Source organism: Macrobrachium nipponense, chromosome 15 (assembly GCF_015104395.2).
Source record: "Macrobrachium nipponense isolate FS-2020 chromosome 15, ASM1510439v2, whole genome shotgun sequence".
In the NCBI taxonomy this organism is placed as follows: Eukaryota; Metazoa; Arthropoda; class Malacostraca; order Decapoda; family Palaemonidae; genus Macrobrachium; species Macrobrachium nipponense.
This window is the reverse complement of record NC_087208.1, coordinates 45,106,284-45,130,681: the sequence shown is the minus strand read 5'-3', so window position 1 is coordinate 45,130,681 and position 24,398 is coordinate 45,106,284. Positions and strand designations below refer to the sequence as shown.

Genomic DNA, 24,398 nt, shown 5'->3' with positions numbered 1-24,398 from the left:
AAGCTCGAGATTCTCGACAAACCTCGAGCGATTCTTTCTCGCGAAGGATATACCCACCGAAAACCCCGAGAATCCATCTGAATCCCCAGATAGAACCAAGTTCTGGCTGGGGATCAGTTGTGACTTCTCGAGGTTGACGAGCAACCCTAGCGAATCTATCATGTTCCTTGTTACTTCTAAGTCCTCCAAGCACTGACTCTTCGACTTGGCCCTGATCAGCCAGTCGTCCAAGTAGAGGGAGATGTTTATATCCCCTCTAGGTGAAGCCATCTTGCTACATTCGCCATCAGGTTGGTGAATACTTGTGGGGCTGTAGACAGTCCGAAGCACAGAGCCTGAACTGAAAGATCTTGTCTCCTATCACAAAGCGAAGATATTTCTTTGACAAATGGTGAATGGGAACGTGGAAATAGGCGTCTTGCAGGTCCAGAGAGACCATCCAATCTCCTGGGCGAAGCGCCGACATTACAGAGGCGGACGATTTCCATCGAAACTTCTTTTTCTGTACGAAGCGATTCAGAGCGCTTACGTCCAGAACTGGCCTCCACCCCCCCCCCCCACCCCCCCCCCCCCCCCCCCCCGATGCCTTTGGTACTAGAAAAAGGCGATTGTAAAATCCCGGGGAGTGTGGATCCTGCACAAGTTCGATGGCCTCTTTTTCCCACATTTGCTCCACCATTTGAAGGAGAGTCTTTCGCATTAACGGGTCTCTGTACCTCGCTGACAGTTCCCGAGGCGTAGATGTTAGGGGCACCTGTCGTCGAAGGGGATTACATATCCCTTCTTTAGGACCGACACTGACCAAAGGTCGGCTCCCCTTTGTGCCCATACTCCTGCAAAGTTCAGGAGTCTGGCGCCCACTGGTGCTTGGAGGAGCAACAAGTCACTTCGATTTCTTGAAGGGCCTAAATGAAGACCTTCCTCTCTTTTCAGAGCTCTTCTTTCTGGCAGGGGACGAGCCGCTGCACCTCCACGAAAGGGCTGCTGAGTAGGACGAGATTCCTTCTTAACCGTCGACACTACCGTTCGTCCTTTCTTGGACGTTTGCGTAAGTAGGTCTTGTGTCGCCTTCTCAGTTAGTGAGCGAGATATATCCTTCACTAACTGAGAAGGAAACAGATGATCTGATAGAGGGGCGAACAGTAAGGCAGTCCTCTGGCTCGGAGAAACCCCTTTCGATAAAAGGGAACCATACACTGATCTCTTTTTCAGGAGACCAGCACCAAAAAGGGAAGCCACTTCACCCGAACCGTCCTGTACTGCCTTGTCCATGCAGGACAGGACGCTATGGAGAATTTCTGGGTTTTTCAGAAACTCCGGATCCTTAGATTTGTTGGCCAGAACTCCGAGTGACCAATCAGAAAATTGAACACCTCTAAAGTGACAAAAAGTCCCATTTAGAAAGTGGTTCAACTCTGAAGTGCTCCACGTCGCTCTGACCGATCCTAAGGAGTGACGTCTAGAGGCCTCCACTAAACTGGAAAAGTCGGCATCTGCAGAGGCGGGTAAAGAAAGACCCATAGTCTCTCCTGTCCCATACCAAATACCTCTCTTCCCGTGCAATCTGGAAGGAGGCATGCAGAATACCGTCTTTCCTAACTCCTTCTTCTTGTCCATCCAAGAATCTAAAGAATGGAGTGCCTTCTTCATTGATATCGCAGGCTTCATTTTCAAAAAGGCCGACGATTTAGCCTTAGCTGAGCTCGAAAAGAGCGAACGAGGAGAAGGAGGAGCCGCAGGACTAAGAGAATCTCCAAACTCTTGTAGTAGTAATGAGGCCAAGACTTTATAACTAGAAAGTCCCTCATTAGCAGGAGGTTCGTCGTCAGACAACTCGTCTAACCCTCGATCAGACGAAGGAGAAAGATGATATTGTCATGTTACAATAAAGTTTTATACATACTTACCTGACAGATATATACTTAGCTATAGACTCCGTCGTCTCCGACAGAATTTCAAATTTCGCGGCACACGCTACAGGTAGGTCAGGTGATCTACCGCCCTGCCCTGGGTGGCAGGACTAGGAACCATCCCCGTTTTCTAATCAGAATTCTTCTCTTCCACCTGTCTCCTGCGGGGAGGCTGGGTGGGCTATTAATCGTATATATCTGTCAGGTAAGTATGTATAAAACTTTATTGTAACATGACAATATCATTTTTATACATTCAACTTCCCTGCCAGATATATACTTAGCTGATTAGCACCCATTGGTGGTGGGTAAGAGACAGCTAACTACTGAAATAGACAGGTAAACAACATATGTTGTAGGTATTTATAAACCTTGGTTCCTACCTTATTAGGCTGAAGACTTCGCGGCTACTGCCTTGTAGTCTGCTTAGCCTCAAGAGCCTCAGCGAGATAATGATCTATGGCTAAGAGTTCTTGTGGGTCTGCCAATGGGGTCTTATCCACTTACTCGGCAGAGCCTAAAGGCCTTTGTCATTGGGTGCTATTCCACTTACATGACAATACACCTTGTTCAAGGAGCACAAAACCGATCCCGATCACCTGATCCTAACATCCATGTTAGTTCTAAGATTGTAAGGAGTCATCCCCGAACTCCTCACAAACAACCAAAAAACTCGAAACATAATTACACTTTCATTACAAAATATACAAAAAAAAATTTTGTACTCCCCTACTAGTCATACATACCCTTGATCGCCTACCAGCAATGACACTCTGCTCCCGTGCGACAGTAGTGAGCTTGCTACTAGAAAACCAAGCACATATCTGACAAGAGGGTTTATGTACGATAAAAAACACAAAATTAAGGATCAGTCTTTGCTCCAAGACCCAGTACTGTATCTGCTGATACAAAAGGACCTAGCGAGAAGCACTTCTCATAGGTCACTCTCTACGTCCTTCAGATAATGAGATGCAAACACTGATTGCACCTCCAATATGTAGTCTCGATGATATTCTTCAGAGACATATTCTTTTGGAACGCCAAAGACGTTGCTACTGCTCTTACTTCATGCGTCTTGACCTTTAGAAGACCGAAGGATGCCTCAGAGCAGTTCTTGTGAGCGTCCGTAATAACGCTTCTCACAAAGAAAGCCAAGGCGTTCTTGGACATGAGTCGTTTGGGTTCTTCACTGCACACCAAAGACCTTGTTGACAAGCTCCCATCTGTCTCTTCCTCTCTAAATAGAATTTAAGAGCTCTCACTGGACAGAGAGATCTCTCTATCTCTCTGCCTACCAGGTTAGATAGGCCTTTTACCTCAAAACTTCTGGGCCAAGGTTTTGATGGGTTTTCGTTCTTTGCCGAAAAAAAAAAAAACATTGTCTGGAAAGAACAGATGGCAGCATCTCCTTTGAACCCCACCGTGGAATCCAGAGCGTGTAATTCGCGTCGTCCTCTTGGCTGTAGCGAGAGCCACCAGGAACCAGCATTTCCTAGTGACGTCGCGGAAGGACGCCAGATGTAAAGGTTTCGAATTTGTCCGATGAAAGGATTTCAGGACCACGTCTAGATTCCAACCTCGGTGTTCTAGGAGTAGCTGCTTTCGACGTCTCAAAAGATCTAATTAGATCGTGTAGATCTTTGTCGTTAGCAATGTCTAGGCCTCGATTCCTGAAAACCGAAGACAGCATGCTTCGGTATCCTTTTATTGTCGAGACAGATAGGTGTGACTCCTTTCTCAGAAAGAGGAGGAAATCGGCAATATTCACTATAGAGGTACTGGAGGAGGACAGCTTCTGAACCTTACACCACCTCCTAAAGACTTCCCACTTCGACTGGTATACTACTTCTCGTCGAAGCTCTGCGGGCTCTAGCGATAGAGCCCGCAGCCTCGCGAGAAAAGCCTCTCGCTCTGACAAGTCTTTTCGATAGTCGAAAGGCAGTCAGAGCGAGACCTGGGAGGTTGTGATGAAACCTCTCGAAGTGGGGTTGTCTGAGTAGATCGTGTCTGTTTGGAAGCGATCTGGGTGGGGAGTCACTATCCATCCAGTACCTCCGTGAACCATTCCTGTGCTGGCCAAAATGGGCTATGAGTATCAACTTCGTGCTCTTCGAAGCTACAAACTTCCTGAGCACTTCCCCCAGGATTTTGAACGGGGGAAAGGCGTAAGCGTCCACACCCGACCAATCCATGAGAAACGCGTCTATTGCGAAGGCTCTCGGATCCTCTACTAGAGAGCAAAAGGTCTCTATTCTTTTGGAGAGGAACGTCGCAAACAGGTCTATGTGAGGTCTCCCCCACAGGAACCAAAGACTTCGACACACTTCTTCGTGAAGAGTCCATTCTGTGGGAAGGACCTGGTTTCTCCTGCTCAGTCTGTCCGCTCTCACATTTTTTGATCCCTTGAACAAACCTTGTGAGAGAGTTATGCCTCTTTCTTCCGTCCAGGTTAACAGTGTTTTGTCAACTGATAGAGGGAGAACGAGTGCGTGCCTCCTTGCTTTCTTATGTAAGCCAGAGCCGTGTGTTGTCTGAGTTGATCTGTATTACCCAGTCTCTGACTATCTTTTCGAAGGACTTTAAGGCTAGGTGTACCACAAGTTCCTTGCAATTGATGTGCCAGGACACCTGTTCCTTTGTCCAAGGTGCCTGACACCTCCCTTGCTCCCAGCGTCGCTCCCCATCCCGACTCCGAAGCGTCGGTAAACAACACTTGGTCTGGGTTCTGCAGAGCAAGCGATAAGCCTTCGTTCTTTTGAAGCTGAGGGATCCACCACCTCAGATGATCTTTTACTTCTTGTGGAAGTTTGGAAGATGTCCGAGAGTTTGACCCGTCTTCCAGCTCCACACCTCTTTGAGGAAAAACTGAGAGGGCGAAGGTGAAGTCTCCCTAGTGAGAAGAACTTTTCCAATGAGGACAGGGTCCCTAAAAGGCTCAGGTAATCCCTCGCTGAGCTGTCCTTTCTCTCTAAAAGAAGCTCGAGATTCTCGACAACCTCGAGCGATTCTTTCTCGCGAAGGATATACCCGAAAACCCCGAGAATCCATCTGAATCCCCAGATAGACCAAGTTCTGGCTGGGGATCAGTTGTGACTTCTCGAGGTTGACGAGCAACCCTAGCGAATCTATCATGTTCCTTGTTACTTCCAAGTCCTCCAAGCACTGACTCTTCGACTTGGCCCTGATCAGCCAGTCGTCCAAGTAGAGGGAGATGTTTTATCCCCTCTAGGTGAAGCCATCTTGCTACATTCGCCATCAGGTTGGTGAATACTTGTGGGGCTGTAGACAGACCGAAGCACAGAGCCCTGAATTGAAGATCTTGTCTCCTATCACAAAGCGAAGATATTTCTTTGACTGATGGTGAATGGGAACGTGGAAATAGGCGTCTTGCAGGTCCAGAGAGACCATCCAATCTCCTGGGCGAAGCGCCGACATGACAGAGGCGGACGTTTCCATACGAAACTTCTTTTTCTGTACGAAGCGATTCAGAGCGCTTACGTCCAGAACTGGCCTCCACCCCCCCCGATGCCTTTGGTACTAGAAAAAGGCGATTGTAAAATCCCGGGGAGTGTGGATCTTGTACCAGTTCGATGGCCTCTTTTACCACATTTGCTCCACCATCTGAAGGATAGTCTTTCGCATTAACGGGTCTCTGTACCTCGCTGACAGTTCCCGAGGCGTAAGATGTTAGGGGCGGTTTGGTCGTCGAAGGGGATTACATATCCCTTCTTCAGGACCGACACTGACCAAGGGTCGGCTCCCCTTTGTTCCCATACTCCTGCAAAGTTCAGAGTCTGGCGCCACTGGTGCTTGAGGAGCAACAAGTCACTTAGATTTCTTGAATGGTCTAAATGAAGACCTTCCTCTCTTTTCAGAGCTCTTCTTTCTGGCAGCAGGGGGACGAGCCGTTGCACCTCCACGAAAGGGCTGCTGAGTAGGACGAGGTTCCTTCTTAACCGTCGCCACTACCGGTCGTCCTTTCTTGGACGTTTGAGTAAGTAGGTCTTGTGTCGCCTTCTCAGTTAGTGAGCGAGATATATCCTTGACTAACTGAGAAGGAAACAGATGATCTGATAGCGGGGCGAACAGTAAGGCAGTCCTCTGGCTCGGAGAAACCCCTTTCGATAAAAGGGAACCATACACTGATCTCATTTTTCAGGAGACCAGCACCGAAAAGTGAAGCCACTTCACCTGAACCGTCCTGTACTGCCTTGTCCATGCAGGACAGCACGGTATGGAGAATTTCTGGGTTCTTCAGAAACTCCGGATCCTTAGATTTGTTGGCCAGAACTCCGAGCGACCAATCCAGAAAATTGAACACCTCTAAAGTGACAAAAAGTCCCTTTAGAAAGTGGTTCAACTCTGAAGTGCTCCACGTCGCTCTGACCGATCCTAAGGAGTGACGTCTAGAGGCCTCCACTAAACTGGAAAAGTCGGCATCTGCAGAGGCGGGTAAAGAAAGACCCATAGTCTCTCCTGTCCCATACCAAATACCTCTCTTCCCGTGCAATCTGGAAGGAGGCATGCAGAATACCGTCTTTCCTAACTCCTTCTTCTTGTCCATCCAAGAATCTAAAGAATGGAGTGCCTTCTTCATTGATATCGCAGGCTTCATTTTCAAGAGGCCGACGATTTAGCCGTAGCTGAGCTCGAAAAGAGCGAACGAGGGAGAAGGAGGAGCTGCAGGACTAAGAGAATCTCCAAACTCTTGTAGTAGTAAAGAAGCCAAGACTTTGTAACTAGAAAGTCCCTCATTAGCAGGAGGATCGTCGTCAGACAACTCGTCTAACCCTCGATCCGACGAAGGAGAACGTTCCCGTTTTGAGGAAGAGTCCTTCCAAGACCTCCCCTATGTTCTGAAGGAAGAGGAGCTCCCATTTGGCGAAGAGTCATAACCTCCATGGAACGAGTCCCCGACTCTTGACTCCTGGCTCTTGACTCTTGCCTCCTGACTCCTGCCTCCTGACTCCTGACTCCTGCCTCCTGACTCCTGCCTCCTGCCTCCTGACTCCGGACTCCTGCCTCCTGACTCCTGACTCCGGACTCCTGGCTCCCTGCCTCTTTGACTCCTGCCTCCTGGCTCCTGCCTCTTGACTCTGCCTCTTGCCTCCTGGCTCCTGGCTCCTTGGCCTTTTGCCTGGCCTGCCTCCTTGGCTCTTGCCTCCTGGCTCTAGCCTCCTGGCTCTTGCCTCCTGGCTCTTGCCTCTTGCCTGGATGCCTCCACACTCTTGGCTCCTGCCTCCTGGTTGACTCCTCACTCCTGGCTCTTGGCTCCTGCCTCCTGGGTGACTCCTCACTCCTGGCCGGTGCCAGACGTCTGATTGTTTCATCCAGGTTCGTACAGGAAACCTCACCTCGGGTAGGAGTATCGATCCTGGAGGTAGATACCTCCATACGCCTGGAGGATCTTTTAATAGGAAGGGAAGTGTCTTTCCTTCTAGGAGGCTCCTTTGACAGGACTCCTACAAATGACGAAATCTGTTCCTGCATCGCCATCATGAACCTCTTTGTAGCCTCCTCTTTATCCTCTTCGGAGGAGGGGAAGGAGGAGGGGAGGAGTCCATAGCCTCCACCTCCTGCCTCCTTCTCACTCTGGTTGGAAGAATGGCTCTTCTCGCCTTCTTAACTCCCGATGGAGACTCCTCAGGGAAGTTTTCAGGGCTCGAGTCAATAGTCGGCGCCCTCCAACTCCTCTTGAGAGGCCGAGATCGATCGGAATCTCTCCAATCAGTCTCGGTGATGAGATCCGACGACGAGAAACACTCACGTAGGACGCTTTTACAATAGCTGTCCTTGGCAGTCTGGGGTGTCACAGAAACCGCCGAAGGGACACCTGATCGGTGGGGATTCTCCACAACCTCCTTTCGGCTTTCGCATTCCTTCTCCTCGGGCATGTGAGCTTGGAAGAGGTCTAGACCTAGGAGCGTTGCTGAGCCGACCAGATGCCCCCTCCACTACACTGGGGACACTTATATCACTGTCTAATGACAAATCACTAGCCTTACCTTGTATGGCAGCCATTTTGTTTTCCATCAACTTGAAGGCTGCTTTTAGATCTGCAAGTTCTTTCGCTGGATCTACAGGTTCTGCAATAGGAGAAGGGGCTGCAATGGAAGGAGAAGTAGCAATACTTACCCTTGGGGAAGATCCCAAGCTTGGAATTAGTTCAGATCTAGAACTACTTAAACTTCTATGAGAAGCCTTCCTCGCTCTTTCTCTTTCTAACTTTTTTAAATAATTAGTTAGATTCTTCCATTCGTTCTCACTCAAGTTCTCACATTCTTTACAAGTATTAGTAAAAGAACATTCATACTCCCTGCACCTCTTGCATACCGTGTGAGGGTCTACCGAAGCTTTCGGCAACCTCACCTTACAGCCTACATTCACACAACGTCTCACAACCATACCAGAGTCAGACATATTTAAAGAAAAATCCAAAATCAAGTCCACAAAACAGTCCACAAAAGCGTATGCCAATCCAACAATCCAGATACGTCACCAAAAGTCGGTCAAGAAGATCAATTGCCGGTGAAAAAAGAAAAACCAATCGAGAGGAACCAACAACAATGTTGATGGTCCGGCGACAGAAGAATTCTGATTAGAAAACGGGGATGGTTCCTAGTCCTGCCACCCAGGGCAGGGCGGTAGATCACCTGACCTACCTGTAGCGTGTGCCGCGAAATTTGAAATTCTGTCGGAGACGACGGAGTCTATAGCTAAGTATATATCTGGCAGGGAAGTTGAATGTATAAAAATGACATTTTTATAATAATATAAAGTTTCACTTATACTTACCCGGTGGTTACATATAGCTGTCGTCTCCTGACGTCACGGCAGAATTTGAAATTCGCGGTAGCGCTAATGGTTTGACAGGTGATCCCTCTACTCCCGCCCTCTACCGGGTACCGGGAACCATTCAACAATAATCAGAAGTGTTTCATGCCTACCTGTCCATATGAGGGGAGGAGGGCGGGCTTCGTTATGTAACCACCGGGTAAGTATAAGTGAAACTTTATATTATTATAAAAATGTCATTTTCACTTATATAACTTACCCGGTGGTTACATATAGCTGATTGACACATTTAGGTGGTGGGACAATGGCAGCTAAAATAACAACTGTTGGAATTATCCGAAGATATAGGTTCCTTACCTTTAAAGACCGCTGACTCAGTGGTTACTGCCTCTGTAGTCTGCTGGCCTTTATTGTACCGACAGGATATATGGATCCGTGCGTCGGACACAATAATAAGTACTTGCCGTTGAGGACGTGACCGTAACGGACAAGACTATAATGCCCCTGCTCAGGGCGCAGTACAAATCACCACAAAATACAATGAAAAACGAGGGATCACCACAACCGTTTAAGAAATACACCAGACATTAAAGACTGAAAGATACTCAAAAAACTCCCTGTATCTTCAGACAACCTTAAAAATACAAAAACATAATCAAGGAGAAAAGTTAGTGAGGATGGGATACATCCTTCTCTCCCTCACCCAATACCGTGTCAGTCACAATGAATGGCCCCAATGTACTGCATTTTCATATGTGGCAAATGCAAATCTGTCAGATAATGAGATGCGAAGACAGAATTGCTTCTCCAATATGTAGATTTTAATAATGTCTTTCAAGACAGATTACGTCTAAAGGCCATAGACGTAGACACTGCTCTAATTTCATGAGCTTTGACTTTAAACACTTTGATATCTGAGTCCTGACATTGTCCGTGTGCCTCAGAAATCAAATTCCTTAAAAAGAAGGAGAGCGCATTTTTAGAAAGAGGACGAGAAGGATCTTTCACTGACACCACAGGTTATCACTCTTACCTCTTATCTACCTTTGGTCCTTTGCACATAATGTCTAAGTGCTCTCACTGGACAGAGAAGACATTCAGGCTCATTAGGCCCCACTAACTCCGAATGTTTCTTTATAGAGAAAGAACGAGGCCAAGGACGTGAGGGATTTTCATTCTTAGCCAAAAACCCCAGCATTGATGAGCAAATGGCATTGCCCTTAGCGAATCCAACTCTCTTATCAATAGCATGCAGCTCACTGATTCTTCTAGCTGATGCTAAAGCACAAAGAAAAAGGGTCTTCCTGGTCAGATCTCTAAAAGAACTAGAGGAGATCGGTTCGAATCTATCTGACATCAGCCATTTAAGAACTACATCCAGGTTTCCAAGCTACTGTTCTTGACTCCTTTGTCTTGGTCGTATCAAAGGAACGAATCAGGTCTGAGAGGTCTTGATTATTAGAAATGTCTAATCCTCGATGTCTGAAACACGAAGACAACATAGCTCTATAACCCCTAATCGTCTGGGTTAGAAAGCTTCTTCTCTCGACGAAGAAAAAGAAGAAGTTAGCTAACTGAGCTATAGAGGTCTTAGAAGACGAAATTCCTTCTTCTTTGCACCAAGCTCTGAATTGGACCCACTTAGCTTGGTACACTCGATCAGAGGATTCTCTTCTGGTCTAGCAATAGCCCTTGAAGCTCTCTTTGAAAATCCTCTCTTTCTGAGGAGATGCTCGACAGTCTGAAGGCGACTAGTCGAAGAGCGGACAAGTTGTGATGGACCTCAGAAAGTGGGGCTGTCTGAGTAGATCCTTCCTTAACGGTAACTCTCTCGGAAAGTCCGTCAAACAGCAGTAGTAGATCCGGAAACCATTCCCTGGCCGGCCAAAAGGGGGCTATCAGAGTCATCCTGACGTTCTGATGACCTCTGAACTTTGCCAGAACTAATCTTAGCATTTTGAAAGGTGGAAAGGCATACAGATCCAGATTTGACCAGTCCAGAAGCATGGCATCCACTGTAAAACGCCTCCTCGTCTGGAACTGGGGAGCAATACAGTGGTAGACGAGCTGTCTTGTTTGTGGCGAAGAGATCCAACTGAGGACATCCCCAAATCCCCCAAAGCTTCTTGCATATTTGAGGATGTAACGTCCCACTCTGTGGAGAGGACTTGTCCTCTCCTGCTGAGAATGTCTTGCCTTTACATTCTTCGAGCCTTGAATAAATCTTGTGCTCAAGACAACCTTGTTTTTCTCTTTCGCCCAAATGAGTAGGTCTCTCGCCGCCTCGCACAGAGAGAACGAGTGTGTCCCCCCTGTTTTTTGATGTAAGAGAGAGCCGTGGTGTTGTCTGCTTGAACCAGCACTACTTTCCTCTTACCTCTGTCTTGAAGTGCATTAGAGCCAAATGAATCGCTTCAACTCTTTTAGATTTATGTGCCAGCTTCTCTGATGAATCTGCCAAAGTCCCGACACTTCCTTTCTCCCCAGAGTAGCTCCCCACCCTTTGTCCGATGCGTCTGACAAAGAGTAAGGTTGGGGCTCAACTGGCTTAGAGACAAGCCTTCCTCTAGCCTTCCTTCTGATTCCACCAAAGTAGGTCCTGTTTGATTCCTTCCGAGATGGGGAACACGAAGGAGTCTGGGAACTTCTTCCTTTGCCACTTCTGCTTCAAGTAAAATTGAAGTGGTCTCATGTTGAGCCTGCCCAGACTTACAAAATTGCTCTATTGAAGCCAAGGTTCCTAAAAGGCTCATCCACTGATTCGCCGAGCAAGTTTGTCTGACGAGAAATTCGTCTATTTTGTTCAGGCATGAGTCGATCCTTTGGCGAGACGGAAAAGCCTGAAAAAGAACTGAATTCAGTCTCACTCCTAAATAAACTATCTCCTTGAGAAGGAGTGAGACATGACTTTTCCTTGTTTAACTAACAAACCTAGGCTTTCGTCATCCTTAAAGTCTTTTGTAGGTCCTCCACACACTTCTGTCTGGACCTTGCCCTGAGAAGCCATCGTCTAGATACATGGATATTCGTATCCCGTCTAGATGAAGCCACTTTGCTACTGACGACAAGAACTCTGGTGAACACTTGTGGAGCTGTCGACAGGCCGAAGCAGAGGGCCTGAACTGATAAATGCGGCCCTGGAACACGAATCTCAGGAATCTTCTCGATCCGAATGAATCGGAATATGAAAATAAGCGTCCCGAAGGTCTATGGAAACCATCCAATCTCCAGGATGAGAGCTGCTAATACCGATTGGGTCGTTTCCATAGAAAACTTCGTCTTCAGGACAAAGACGTTCAGGGCACTGACGTCCAACACGGTCTCCAACCCCAACCCCCGTGGCCTTCTTTACCAGGAAAAGGCGATTGTAAAATCCTGGTTCCTGCGGAGAGTCCACTAACTCTATGGCCCTCTTTGCCAGTAAGGCGAGAACTCTTGATGGAGGCAGCAAAATTTTCGGAGTTCTCGAGTAGGTGACAAATTCAAGGAAATCTGTGAGAGGGGGGATGCTTGATGAACGGAATGGTGTATCCTTCCTTCAGGACCTGGACCGTCCAAGGATCCGCTCCGAGATGAAACCAGGTCTGCCAGAAAAGGTGTAATCTGGCTCCTACTGCTGTGTGGAGGACTACGGGCCTACTTCTTGATGGAAGAGGGAGTGGTTTTAGAAGAGGCTCTACCTCTTCCCACGAAACCTGGAGGAAGATCGAACGGGAGCTCTTCCTCGAAATGGTTTTAGGAGCTTCCGTGGAGGGAGCACTCCGAGAAGCAGAAAGAACCGGAGCTATCTTCCTGGGCTTCTTCACTGACTGTGATAAAAGATCCTGGGTCACTTTTTGTGTTAAAGATTGAGCGATCTCGCTCACAATCTCTTGCGGAAATAGGTGTTTCTTGTCCAAAGGAGAGAAGAGCAAGGCAGACTTCTGGTTCGATGAAACCCCTTTCGACAAGAAGGAGCACCAAAGCTGTCTTCTTCAACACTCCAGAGGCGAAAATGGCAGCGAGCTCCGAAGCTCCATCACAGATGCCTTTATCGATACAATCCAGTACCGAGGCAAAATCCTTCAACTGCTCCTCCGAAAGTCCAAATGACTTGACTTTCCTGGCCAGCGAAGCAATGGCCCAATCCAGGAAGCTAACAACTTCGAAAACACGGAAAATACTCTTGCAAAGATGCTCCAGTTCATTTGTTGAAAAGAAAATCTTAGCAGTATTAAGGGCTGCTCTGCGGGAAGAGTCCACGAGACTATTTGAAAAGTCTCACCTGCGGAGGCAGTCACACCCAGGGAAAAAACTTCTCCAGTGTCATACCAGACACGGCTCCTTGACGAAAGTCTCGAAGGGGGAAGCAAAAAACATTTTTCCCCGTTTCCCTTCTCTCCAAAAGCCAAGCGTTAACTTTCTTGATCGCTTTCTTAGCCGAAATCGAGAGGACGAGACGCGTGAACGAGGACGAGGAGTCAGGCTTACTGTCCTTTTTCCACTGCGAACTAGGAGAAACTGGAACGGAAGGCGCAAAAGAATCTCCAAAGTTGTCAACGAAAGATCGTAAAAGGAGTTTATACCCCGACAAATGCTTGTCTTTTCTGTAAGTCCTTCTCTTTCTTCCTCCAAGTCCGAAGCTTCCTTCGACGAAACTGGCGAACATTCCATCGGAAGAGGAATCCTGTTCGGCGAAGTCACACCCTGACGCGTCCGAGGAGGGTGTGAGAAAGCAGGAGAAGACGTCTGAGCTGTACTGAGACGTATCCGGGCGGCTGAGCTGGCGGCTGCGTTGGCGGCTGAGCTGGCGGCCGCGCTGGCGGCTGAGGTGGCGCTCGAGCGAGAGCCTGACGTGGCGCCATAGACGAGTCAGGAAAGGAGTCCGACTAGGCGCCTGAAGTGGCGTCTGAAGAGGAGTCACATGGGAGGAGTCTGAGCCTGAAGAGGCGACTGCAAAGGAGCCTGCGAAAGAGGACTGCACAGTAGTCTGCGGAAGATGTAAGGCGGTCGGGAGCGCATTCGGGGACGAAAGAGACTTGCCAAAAAGCTCCAAGATACTGCCTAACTTGGCATTCATCTGTTCACAGACCGAACCGGAGGTTAGGGGGAATACCACCGACGTAGAAGGCGCGGGAGGGGAGGTTGTAGAAGGATGATCCACAAACACGTCTGGAGCCGCAGGAGTTTATCGCTTTGAGGAGGCTCTGGAGAAGGCTCCGAAGGGGTGTGGCGTCTTCAGGCTCCTCCCAAAAACTACAAGAAGGTTCGGCAGCCGCCACCTTCTTGGGAACCGCAGCAGGCGAAACATCGCGCGACCTTTTCAGCGGTCTAGAAGTCTTATTACGCCAACCTCTATAAGAGAAACATCTGAACTATAGTCACTTGACGAAAAACACTTCCTCGCAACACCTTTCCAATGGTGAGCGACAGCATCCTGGGATAACGGCTACAGGATTGCTTGAGGGGGCGGTCTGCTCGGGAGCAGGTCCCGCTCGCCTCCCTTCGGTTTTCGGCATGCCTCCTCCCAGGATCTGGGGAGTTTTGACAGGGGCCTAGAACCCCCTAGGGGAGAACGAACGGGCCGAACAATCACCTCCTCCACTACACTTGCACTAAGTAATTTACACACTTTAACTACCACTTCCTTGCACTGTCACACCATTTTCTGCATAGTGGTGAGGAATGGAAAAAGAGACAAATTTCGAGATCCATATCGGCTCGTAATACTGACACGGGATCGGGAGATACAGATTCGAGGGCAGGAGCAACCACTACGGGGTTTAATAGGAACAGGATTAATAGAATTCAGAGGAATATCCTGGCTACTCACTAACTTAGAAGAAGATCTCTGTGAAGCCTTTCTGATTCTATCTTTTTCTAACTTTCTCATATACTTTCCCAGTGCCTTCCAACTCATGAGATGTTAGAGACTTACATTCTTCACACGTATTCTCAAAAGAACATTCACGTCCCCTACAACTAACCACAAGTAGGAATGAGGATCAAGTGAAGCTTTAAGAAGTCTAGTCTTACACCCACTACTACACACCCTATACTGAAACAGAGCCGGTGTCAGACATCGTGAAGAATTCAAAAATAATTCTAAAAAAGGACAACAATATCAAAACCAAAATAACTAAAATAACATAGCGCTATCAAAAAGATCAGTAAACTCAAGGTACATCACCAAAAGGAGAAAACCAAGATGATCAAATCCAAATTTCCAACCAGCAGAGGAACCGTGTTACCGGTTCCGACGGCAGGAAACTTCTGATTTATTGTTGGAATGGTTCCCGGTACCCGGTAGAGGCGGGAGTAGAGGGATCACCTGTCAAACCATTAGCGCTACCGCGAATTTCAAATTCTGCCGTGACGTCAGGAGACGACAGCTATATGTAACCACCGGGTAAGTTATATAAGTGAAAATTCACATTTGGAGGGAGAGTCCTTCCAAGACCTCCTATGTTCTGAATGGAGAGGAGCTCCTATTTGGCGAAGAGTCATAACCTCCAGGAACGAGTCCCGACTCTCCGACTCCTGGCTCTTGACTCTTGCCTCCTTGACCTTCCTGCCTCCTGACTCCTGCCTCTGACCTCCGGACTCCTGCCTCCTGAACTCCTGACCTCCGGACTCCTGCCTCCTGACTACCGGGACTCCTGAAAAAAAACCTCCTGACTCCGGACTCCTGCTCCTGCCCCTCCTAAAACCTCCTGCCTCCTGCTTATCTGACCTATGGCTCCTGCCTCCTTGGCTCCTGACCTCCTTGGCTCCTGCCTCCTGCCTCTGCCTCTGGCTTTGGCTCCTACTCTTGGCTCTTGCCTGGATGCCTCCACACTCTTGGCTCTGGGCTCCTGCCTCCTGGTTGACTCCTCATCCTGGCTCTTGGCTCCTGCCTCCTGGGTGACTCCTCACTCCTGGCCGGTGCCAGAAGTCTGATTGTTTCATCCAGGTTCGTACCGGAAACCTTCACCTCGATAGGAGTATCGATCCTGGAGGTAGATACCTCCATACGTCTGGAGGATCTTTTAATAGGAAGGGAAGTGTCTTTCCTTCTAGGAGGCTCCTTGACAGGACTCCTACAAACGACGAAATCTGTTCCTGCATCGCCATCATGAACCTCTTAGTAGCCTCCTCTTTATCCTCTTCGGGAGGAGGGGAAGGAGGAGGGGAGGAGTCCATAGCCTCCACCTCCTGCCTCCTTCTCACTCTCGTTGAAAGAATGGCTCTTCTTGCCTTCTTCACTCCCGATGGAGACTCCTCAGGGAAGTTTTCAGGGCTCGAGTCAATAGTCGGCGCCCTCCAACTCCTCTTGAGAGGCCGAGATCGATCGGAATCTCTCCAATCACGTCTCGGTGATGAAGATCCCGACGACGAGAAACACTCACGTAGGACGCTTTTACAATAGCGGTCCTTGGCAGTCTGGGGTGTCACAGAAACCGCCGAAGGGACACCTGATCGGTGGGGATTCTCCACAACCTCCTTTCGGCTTTCGACATTCCTTCTCCTCTGGGCATGTGAGCTTGGAAGAGGTCTAGACCTAGGAGCGTTGCTGAGCCGACCAGATGCCCCCTCCACTACACTGGGGACACTCATATCACTGTCCACTGACAAATCACTAGCCTTACCTTGTATGGCAGCCATTTTGTTTTCCATCAACTTGAAGGCTGCTTTTAGATCTGCAAGTTCTTTCGCTGGATCTACAGGTTCTGCAATAGGAGAAGGGGCTGCAATGGAAGGAGAAGTAGCAATACTTACCCTTGGGGAAGATCCCAAGCTTGGAATTAGTTCAGATCTAGAACTACTTAAACTTCTATGAGAAGCCTTCCTCACTCTTTCTCTTTCTAACTTTTTAAATAATTAGTTAGATTCTTCCATTCGTTCTCACTCAAGTTCTCACATTCCTTACAAGTATTAGTAAAAGAACATTCATACTCCCTGCACCTCTTGCATACCGTGTGAGGGTCTACCGAAGCTTTCGGCAACCTCACCTTACAGCCTACATTCACACAACGTCTCACAACCATACCAGAGTCAGACATATTTAAAGAAAAATCCAAAATCAAGTCCACAAAACAGTCCACAAAAGCGTATGCCAATCCAACAATCCAGATACGTCACCAAAAGTCGGTCAAGAAGATCAATTGCCGGTGAAAAAAGAAAAACCAATCGAGAGGAACCAACAACAATGTTGATGGTCCGGGCGACAGAAGAATTCTGATTAGAAAACGGGGATGGTTCCTAGTCCTGCCACCCAGGGCAGGGCGGTAGATCACCTGACCTACCTGTAGCGTGTGCCGCGAAATTTGAAATTCTGTCGGAGACGACGGAGTCTATAGCTAAGTATATATCTGGCAGGGAAGTTGAATGTATAAAATGCACTTTTTTGTGATAAAACTATTAAAAAACCAGGTACAAAAATTTTCAGTGAGCTTTTCTTGAGTTGTAGCTCCCAAAATAGGCCGTTTTTATAGGGGTCCCAAATATTCGCGGGAGGGTCTGGTACACATTCCCCACAAACGGGGGCGACCACTGTAGTCAACAACATTAACTACTAGTTTGCACTTTTGAACTTGGCTTCACTACCAGAATATGCATTTACCACATATCTGTGCTCACCTCAATATAATGGAAGATGTCCTTAAACATCCTCTCTTCTGATATTCGGAAATGTGGGTCATTGTCGTTTGGGTGGGAACACACATGGATTATTCCGTTCATGTCCAGGTACAGGTTGTCAAATTCTGGGATCTGAAAGAAAATATGTGAATTGTGAAAGATGCCTCTCAACAAAGGATTTTATTAATTTCATAACTTACTTTCCACTGTAATGTAAGTCTTTTTCAAGTAAATCTTCAGAACAGTATGTTGAAACTATGTTGTAAAACTTCAGAATAGTACATATGTTGAAACAATGTTGTAAATCTTCAAAATAGTTTGTTAAAACAATGTTTAGAAGGACAATTCAATTTCTAAAAATATATCTAAAGTAAAGTTATTTCCTAAACTTTAATGGTCACTAGAGGTTTGTAAATGCGTGGACAACACATCAGACTAACTTCAACACACAGTACATATGACAGTGAAGGAATCAGCTGCATCAAATTCATAATTGCAATAAAATATAATGAAAGGCACATAAATACTTGAGGTATACATCTTATTAGCTTTATAATAGAGAGCAATTATCGACAATTTTATCTTGGGTTTGGTTAAACAATCCAAACTAGAAGCAATTATCAGGTCACAGCAATGCTTTGTAATCTGTGGCTTGCCTAAATCACCTGATAAGGGATATTGTACAACGTAAAAAAAAAATTATCATTTTAAGAACTGATTTCAGGGTGTGTGTGTGTGTGTCCACTTGTTACAGCAATACGCACGATGATGATCATGAGTTATCTTGCTTGAATAGGAGTTACACAGTGATATAATTATCTAATTAAACTTAATAAGTGTATCTACGCATACTTTTTACATAACAGATTAAAACTGAGTACAGTACACTATTGGACATAGTTGTCATTCTTAATCTTACTTTATGTTCTTCTGAAATATGTGGTAATTTGATTTATCCCTACATAAATATAGCAGGATGCTAATGGACTGTAAGTCCAGCCCCCCTGAACTCAAGACATGTACTATAGTAGTCACTAAAATTATTAATCATCATACAGTTTGTATTAACTAACCTAAAAATGTGAGAGTACATTCTAGCAATATTAATATTTTATTTTCCTTTTTAGAAAAAAAGGGCATAGTTTTTTTTTAAGCCTCAACCAGAACTGGAAAAGTAATTTAGGCTACATATCTCTTTAACATCTAAAATTAGAGAGATTTTCTTTCATCTAACTATTTACAACTTAAATGTAGTTACCATACAACTTGTATAACGAACAAAAAATCTGTGAGATGCTTACAAATGTTGTCATTTTTATTACAAAGTGCACCTATCTTTTAAGGCTGCATTTTGGCTACTGCAATGCAATCTTTCTACCTTTATTGTTATTGTAATTGTGACATTTACTAATTATTCACTATGGATGCTTCATTAAACATTTTCATTATTCAACTATAATCATACTTCAGGCTACAATAAAGTAGCAACAAACTTAGCATAGCTGGGACTGATGACATGAACATGGCAGGCTGCTTTGTTACAAAGACTTTGGACCCTTGGCCAGACAGGACCAGGTGTCCAATAATATTATGTTAAGATGTATTCCTGTAAATACCTCTTCCCTACATTTCATTGAGTATTAAGAGTGATCCCACACTAGGTAGAGAACAGCATCCTATGTTCAGTTAGGCTATGATGTGTCTGTAATTAACATTTTAAATTGTTTGATGTAAGGAAGTAATAAATTCTGGCTGCCAGATGTACAAGGCTGAAAAATTATTCCTGCCATGTCTATGTGGTAAAAAAACTCTCACGTATATTAAGTGAAATTTGGATTGAATTAAGAACGAAATGTGTATAATTACAATCAAATAGGCACAGTGTAGTTTCAGTTGGGATGATGACAGTAAGGATAAAACCACCGATTACAAGGTAAAAATGCATTTCAGTTCAAACATGACCCCTGGGAATAAGACGTCTCATACTTTCACAAATATAGACAACAAAATGTTGTTTTATTGTGCTGATTATAACTACAATCTTGAGTAATATCAATAAACGTTACATTTATACGCAAATATTGTTCAAATGAGCGCTGGAAAAGCTGGGAAGGACGTGGCTGCGACTGTAGAACCGAATTGCACTCACAACCATACCTCACCATACTGGATTTAAAAAACTGCCTTGAACACATATTTTACAAAGACTTCACATGCTTATTTTACTTTGCATGGCAGTTTTATATATTTCATTTTGTAAACGAAACTTCAATTTTTGGATGGTATACTTGAATATTAAATTGTATTGCTGTTTCACCAATTAAATATCTAGTGAAAAAGTGGCCCATTTTTCCAATCAAATGGCTGCACAGCGATGTTTTACCCTAATCACTTGTGCTATAAGTAATCCATCATAAAATTCAGTAAACTTGAAGCCACTAGCTATGCCACCCTTCTAAGTTCGGCAACTTCCAGTTTACTTCCAAAATGGGTGCTGTGTTAACACCAGCTCCTTGGGGATGAACGTGTAACATAAAATAATGACGGTAAATGCCACAAACATAAACAATAGACACAAAAAGAAAAAAATATGGCAGGTGAATGGCAGGAACAAGGGCACAGTAGTGGTTTAAAGTTTTGCCTAAAATCAGAGTTATTAGGATAAACCTTACCCCATACAAGACTAACAATTTTACAGTTGGCATTGATACAAGCTTTTCAACTGAAACTCCAAAGTGCTTATCTGATTGTTATTATACACATTTTGGTCTCAATTCACTCCACATTGCACTTTAACCAAGTTGCTGTTCCTGGTTCCTAAGCGCGCGCGCCACAAACACAGTTACGAACAGCAGACGACGACTTTGCAGAGTTTTATTCCCTAAATTGTTTACTTTACTCGTTATTTAGTTCAACTTTACTTTGTTATTTAAAAATGTTAATTTAATTCATGTCTATTATCCCTTTTTTGCAACCAAATTACCCCGAAAAATTACAGATATTTCTAAAGTAGATACAATCCTATGTTTCTAACCTTGTTGTACATCTGGCTGCTGAAAACCATAGAGGAACAGACTACGGATAAGTGGATTATAATTTTTTTTTTTTGCTAGCACTTTTCACTGATTTAAGTCTATATTAGGATTTTGATTTTTTTAATAACTGTATGCCAGAAATAAATGTAACCTTTAATGTTTGCATGCTAAGAATGGGAAAATCATCATTGCCACATTAGTGGAGCTTCACACATATGCCGATGCATTATTATAAACTGTTTCCATGAATTCTACTTGTCATAGTAATGCAATAATGATAAAATTGCTTTAATATAGCCTAATTTCACCAATTTCCACGTTTTGTGTATAGTCAGTCTTATACCCAGTTTGGAGGGTGAAAAATACCGAATGGCAACAGAGAGAGAGAGAGAGAGAGAGAGAGAGAGAGAGAGAGAGAGAGAGAGAGAGAGAGAGAGAGAGAGGAAGGCGAAGGAAGGAAGAAGGAAAGGGGTGGCGGTGGAGGGGGGGGTAGGTGGAGCTTTTTATACGCGTGTTCGTATCCATTTCTGGATAATGAAGTTTTTGTCTCTTGGTACAAGGACAAGTGTCGTTATTATTCTTTACGATTAGTGATTCACGATACCCTTATAAATAACGGCACTGGGTGTAATGCACTATAGCAAAATCTCGTTCTGATACGAGTGTTCATTACAGAAACATTGCCAAAAAACGTGCTTGCACTGTCTCTGAAATCCACAGTAGGTATGCTGCTTAGTTGTCAATCAAGTTTTTAGTAATCAAGTATTTTTTACAACCTAGCTATTGTATAAATTTGTATTTTTCTCATTCAAAATATATGCCCCTCAATGCTAACTTTCTTCTTTTAACGACTTTCTGGTCACTGCAAATTCGGCCCCATAATTTCTTATGGTGCGAAAACAGACAAGAGGCCCAAGGACTGAAAGCGATTGTGTCACACTACGGCGGTAATCCAGCAGTAAAACATCTTCATACATCCAAAAGGTAAATAATAAAGATATATATGCGCATTACGATTATAACAATTACATGAATAGCTGATAATAATCTGCATGAATAACTGGTAAACTGTTCTGCAAGAAAGTTGAGTAGCTATAGCAATTATTTACAATAGGTACGAAAGTCAAGATGTCGTGACGTCATAATACAGGACTTAAAAGAACATTCTAATTCTGAAAAATAATAACTTAAATTTGAGTCAGAATAGAGTTACTTTTTCAACAACGAATATTTTCAAATTAATCACCATAAATATGTAAAATATTGACGTTTTACTATTTATTTAAAAAATTATCTAGTAAACACTTCGTCGTTGTCTTCTACCAAAACAGTTGTTCACTTAAAAACGTCGTGGTAAAGGACCGTGTTCCGATTGTTGTGATGAAAGTGCCCCAGCGTCTGTGGGTACAAGTGGTGTGCAGATTTATCACAGGAAATGGGAAGTTTCCTAACACAAGCGACTCCGTAAACATCGAGATGGCGTCAATCTTCTAAAAAAATGAAGCGTATGAAGAGTAAGTGAAAATTTCGTAAGCGTTTTCGTGAGATTTGCACTGCTGTGGACACCCTTTTCACTACCCTCTGTTTAATGCTTTAAATTTGGCCTTAATTTCTAACTTTGGAGAAAATACTTACTTCGAAAGGAGAGAAGAGGTCTTTAGCTCTGTTTCTCACCAACAAGTCGCGACTGATGCCCATCTCCGGTGTCATGACGCGTTATACTAAGTACTTTTTTGGAGGGTGGCATGCTATGATCGTCGTTGAGTTGATCCAGGCCATGCGGTGTTTTACCTTAGTGGCAATGGTGGGCTATGTCAAATTCCTGTTAGGCTAACCAAGCCTACACAATAAATTTGGTCCTACCAAAGGTATCCTAGTAGGCTAAGCCGCTAATCTTCAACATAACAATCTAATTGTTTAGTAGATGAGTTTAGTTAGGTCCATATAGGTACTAAGTAGCAATGGCGGGATACTACTAGCTAGTACGTCAAATTCCTTTTTGAGCCTGGCCTACCCTAACCCATTAGGCTAGATCTGGCCCAACCAATGGTAGCCCTGCGGTGGTGGTTAGACCTAAAGCTACACCCCAATCTAAACGAATAGCGTTCACTAAACAGCCTGAGACTAAGCCTACGTAAAAATAGGGAGTAATAAATAACAGGGCAAGCCTATCGTAAGGCAATTAGTAAGAGGGTACCCAAGGGCTTTTTACCTGGTACTCCTTGACGACCTCGCTCAGACACGGATACCGCTCGCTGATCCACCTGTAAAACTTCGGGACGCCCATTTTGTGTATCCTGGTGGTTCACTGGTTCTGTAAGTGACAATTCCTTCGCCATACAAGTCCAGTTGATGTTGCACTGATTCAATTTACTATTGCGTTCGGGACGGGTGCCATTCCCAGACCTGGTGTCTCAACGCGTTTGATTATGAAGTCTGTTTGGGTCCTGGTGGTTACGTTCGGCGAAGAAGTTTTGCTGGAAAAGTAATCAAAACTTAATTTATTTTCAACATATAACATAACGACTATATTATTATTTTTATTAAAATCTAAAATAAATAATTTTTGCTATTAATTTAGTTAAATCACTCTAAATGTTTATAATGGACGTCTTTTTTAAATTTAATCTGTAACGACAAAGCCTCAGTGTTATAGAATACTCCCGATGTGTACTTTCATTCTTTAATGGATATGTTTTCGCCATCATCTGCAACAATTGCTTTTTAAGTTGCGTCAGTAATTTTCCTGCCATCATTTAATGCTTTTATCTACAAATATAAACGGAAATTAAATCCTCTTTCATCGTTTATTACAAATTGCAAGTTATATAGGAAAGATATTAAAACATCCCTTAAAAAGTTATCATTGTTCGAGTTAGGTCCAAATTCCTGCAATACTTTCGACGTGTATACTCTGAAATGCTGAGCATTTTTCCATTAATTTGGCATATTTTCAACTGGCATTTCCAGACATTTTAACCCTTTTCCAATTTCCCATTGTTAAGCAGCCGTATCCTGCTTATATAACCTCTTAGCGTTACGAAATTAGTGAATAACAATCCCTAGACACAAGAAAAGACTGTTTTTGGGGTAGAAGACCTTAAGTCTTGACAAACATAACTCCCGGGTTGTAATTTAGAACTCAACATTGTATACTATGGTCCTCAAACAAACTGCAAAGAATACAAAATAGAGCCGCCAGATTAATAAAAGGATTACGTTAACCGTGAAAGAATAACCCCAGCACTAATTGAGTTATACATTGGCTCCCTGTAAAAGCAAGAATAAAATAAAAAATACTTCTTATAATCTTTAAAGCACTAAAGTATGGTGAACCAACGCATCTGAGAAATTAAGCTTCTTTAGACCTGAAATGAATATTGTGATTATGAAGCGAAAGGCTATTTGAACCTAGAACAAAATTGTATGTCAGGTTAGAGAGCATTTGAACATTGGGCACCGAGAATATACAACAAAATACCACCTGAAATGAAGACCATACAAATAAAAAGCATATTTAACACAGAGCTAAAGACTCTCTTATTCAGCAGGAGCTACGATACTGACGAGAGAACACTAAAAGACAATTATATGAAATATAAGAAGCCAACTTATTTTGACAACGTACAAGGGCCCTCCAGAGGGGGAATCATCACTGTGGAGGACTGTACATAAAGCCAAACAAGTAATTAACCCCCCTCCCTCCCCCCCCCTCTCTCTCTCTACGTGATGTCAGTTCCGTTTGACTTTCACATTTATCGAGTCCTATTCATTCATTATTATTTGTCGACAACATTAATTCTTGCTGTTACGTAGTAGCCTAAGGGATGTTGGTAAGGGGTAGGTTGGTGTTTGGTTTGGGGTATTAACTGAATAATATATATTTCATATTATATATATATATATATATATATATATATATATATATATATATATATAATGCATTGTGATTTAACCATGTATATAGTACTAAAGCACGTATTATCGTCAGCTACCCATAATATTGCAAACGAACTGAGCTTTAAAAATAGACAATTAAGATAAGATATCAAAATGACTT

The 24,398-nt window shown here is 44.4% G+C and overlaps 1 protein-coding gene across 3 annotated transcripts in view; it reads right to left on the bottom strand.

Annotated features, from left to right (window-relative positions):
* The window catches only part of LOC135194883 (5'-3' exoribonuclease 1-like), a 90,208-nt gene extending 67,423 nt beyond the window's left edge, over positions 1–22,785 (bottom strand). For all 3 annotated transcript variants that reach the window (XM_064221078.1, XM_064221079.1, XM_064221080.1), the window contains exons 1-2: positions 22,551–22,785; positions 17,304–17,435 (exon numbers count right to left, since the gene is read on the bottom strand). In XM_064221078.1, coding sequence (XP_064077148.1) covers positions 17,304–17,435; positions 22,551–22,625 — 207 coding nt within the window. In that variant the 5' untranslated portion in view covers positions 22,626–22,785. The remainder of the gene's footprint in view (positions 1–17,303; positions 17,436–22,550) is intronic.
* Between the last annotated feature and the right edge of the window lie 1,613 nt (positions 22,786–24,398).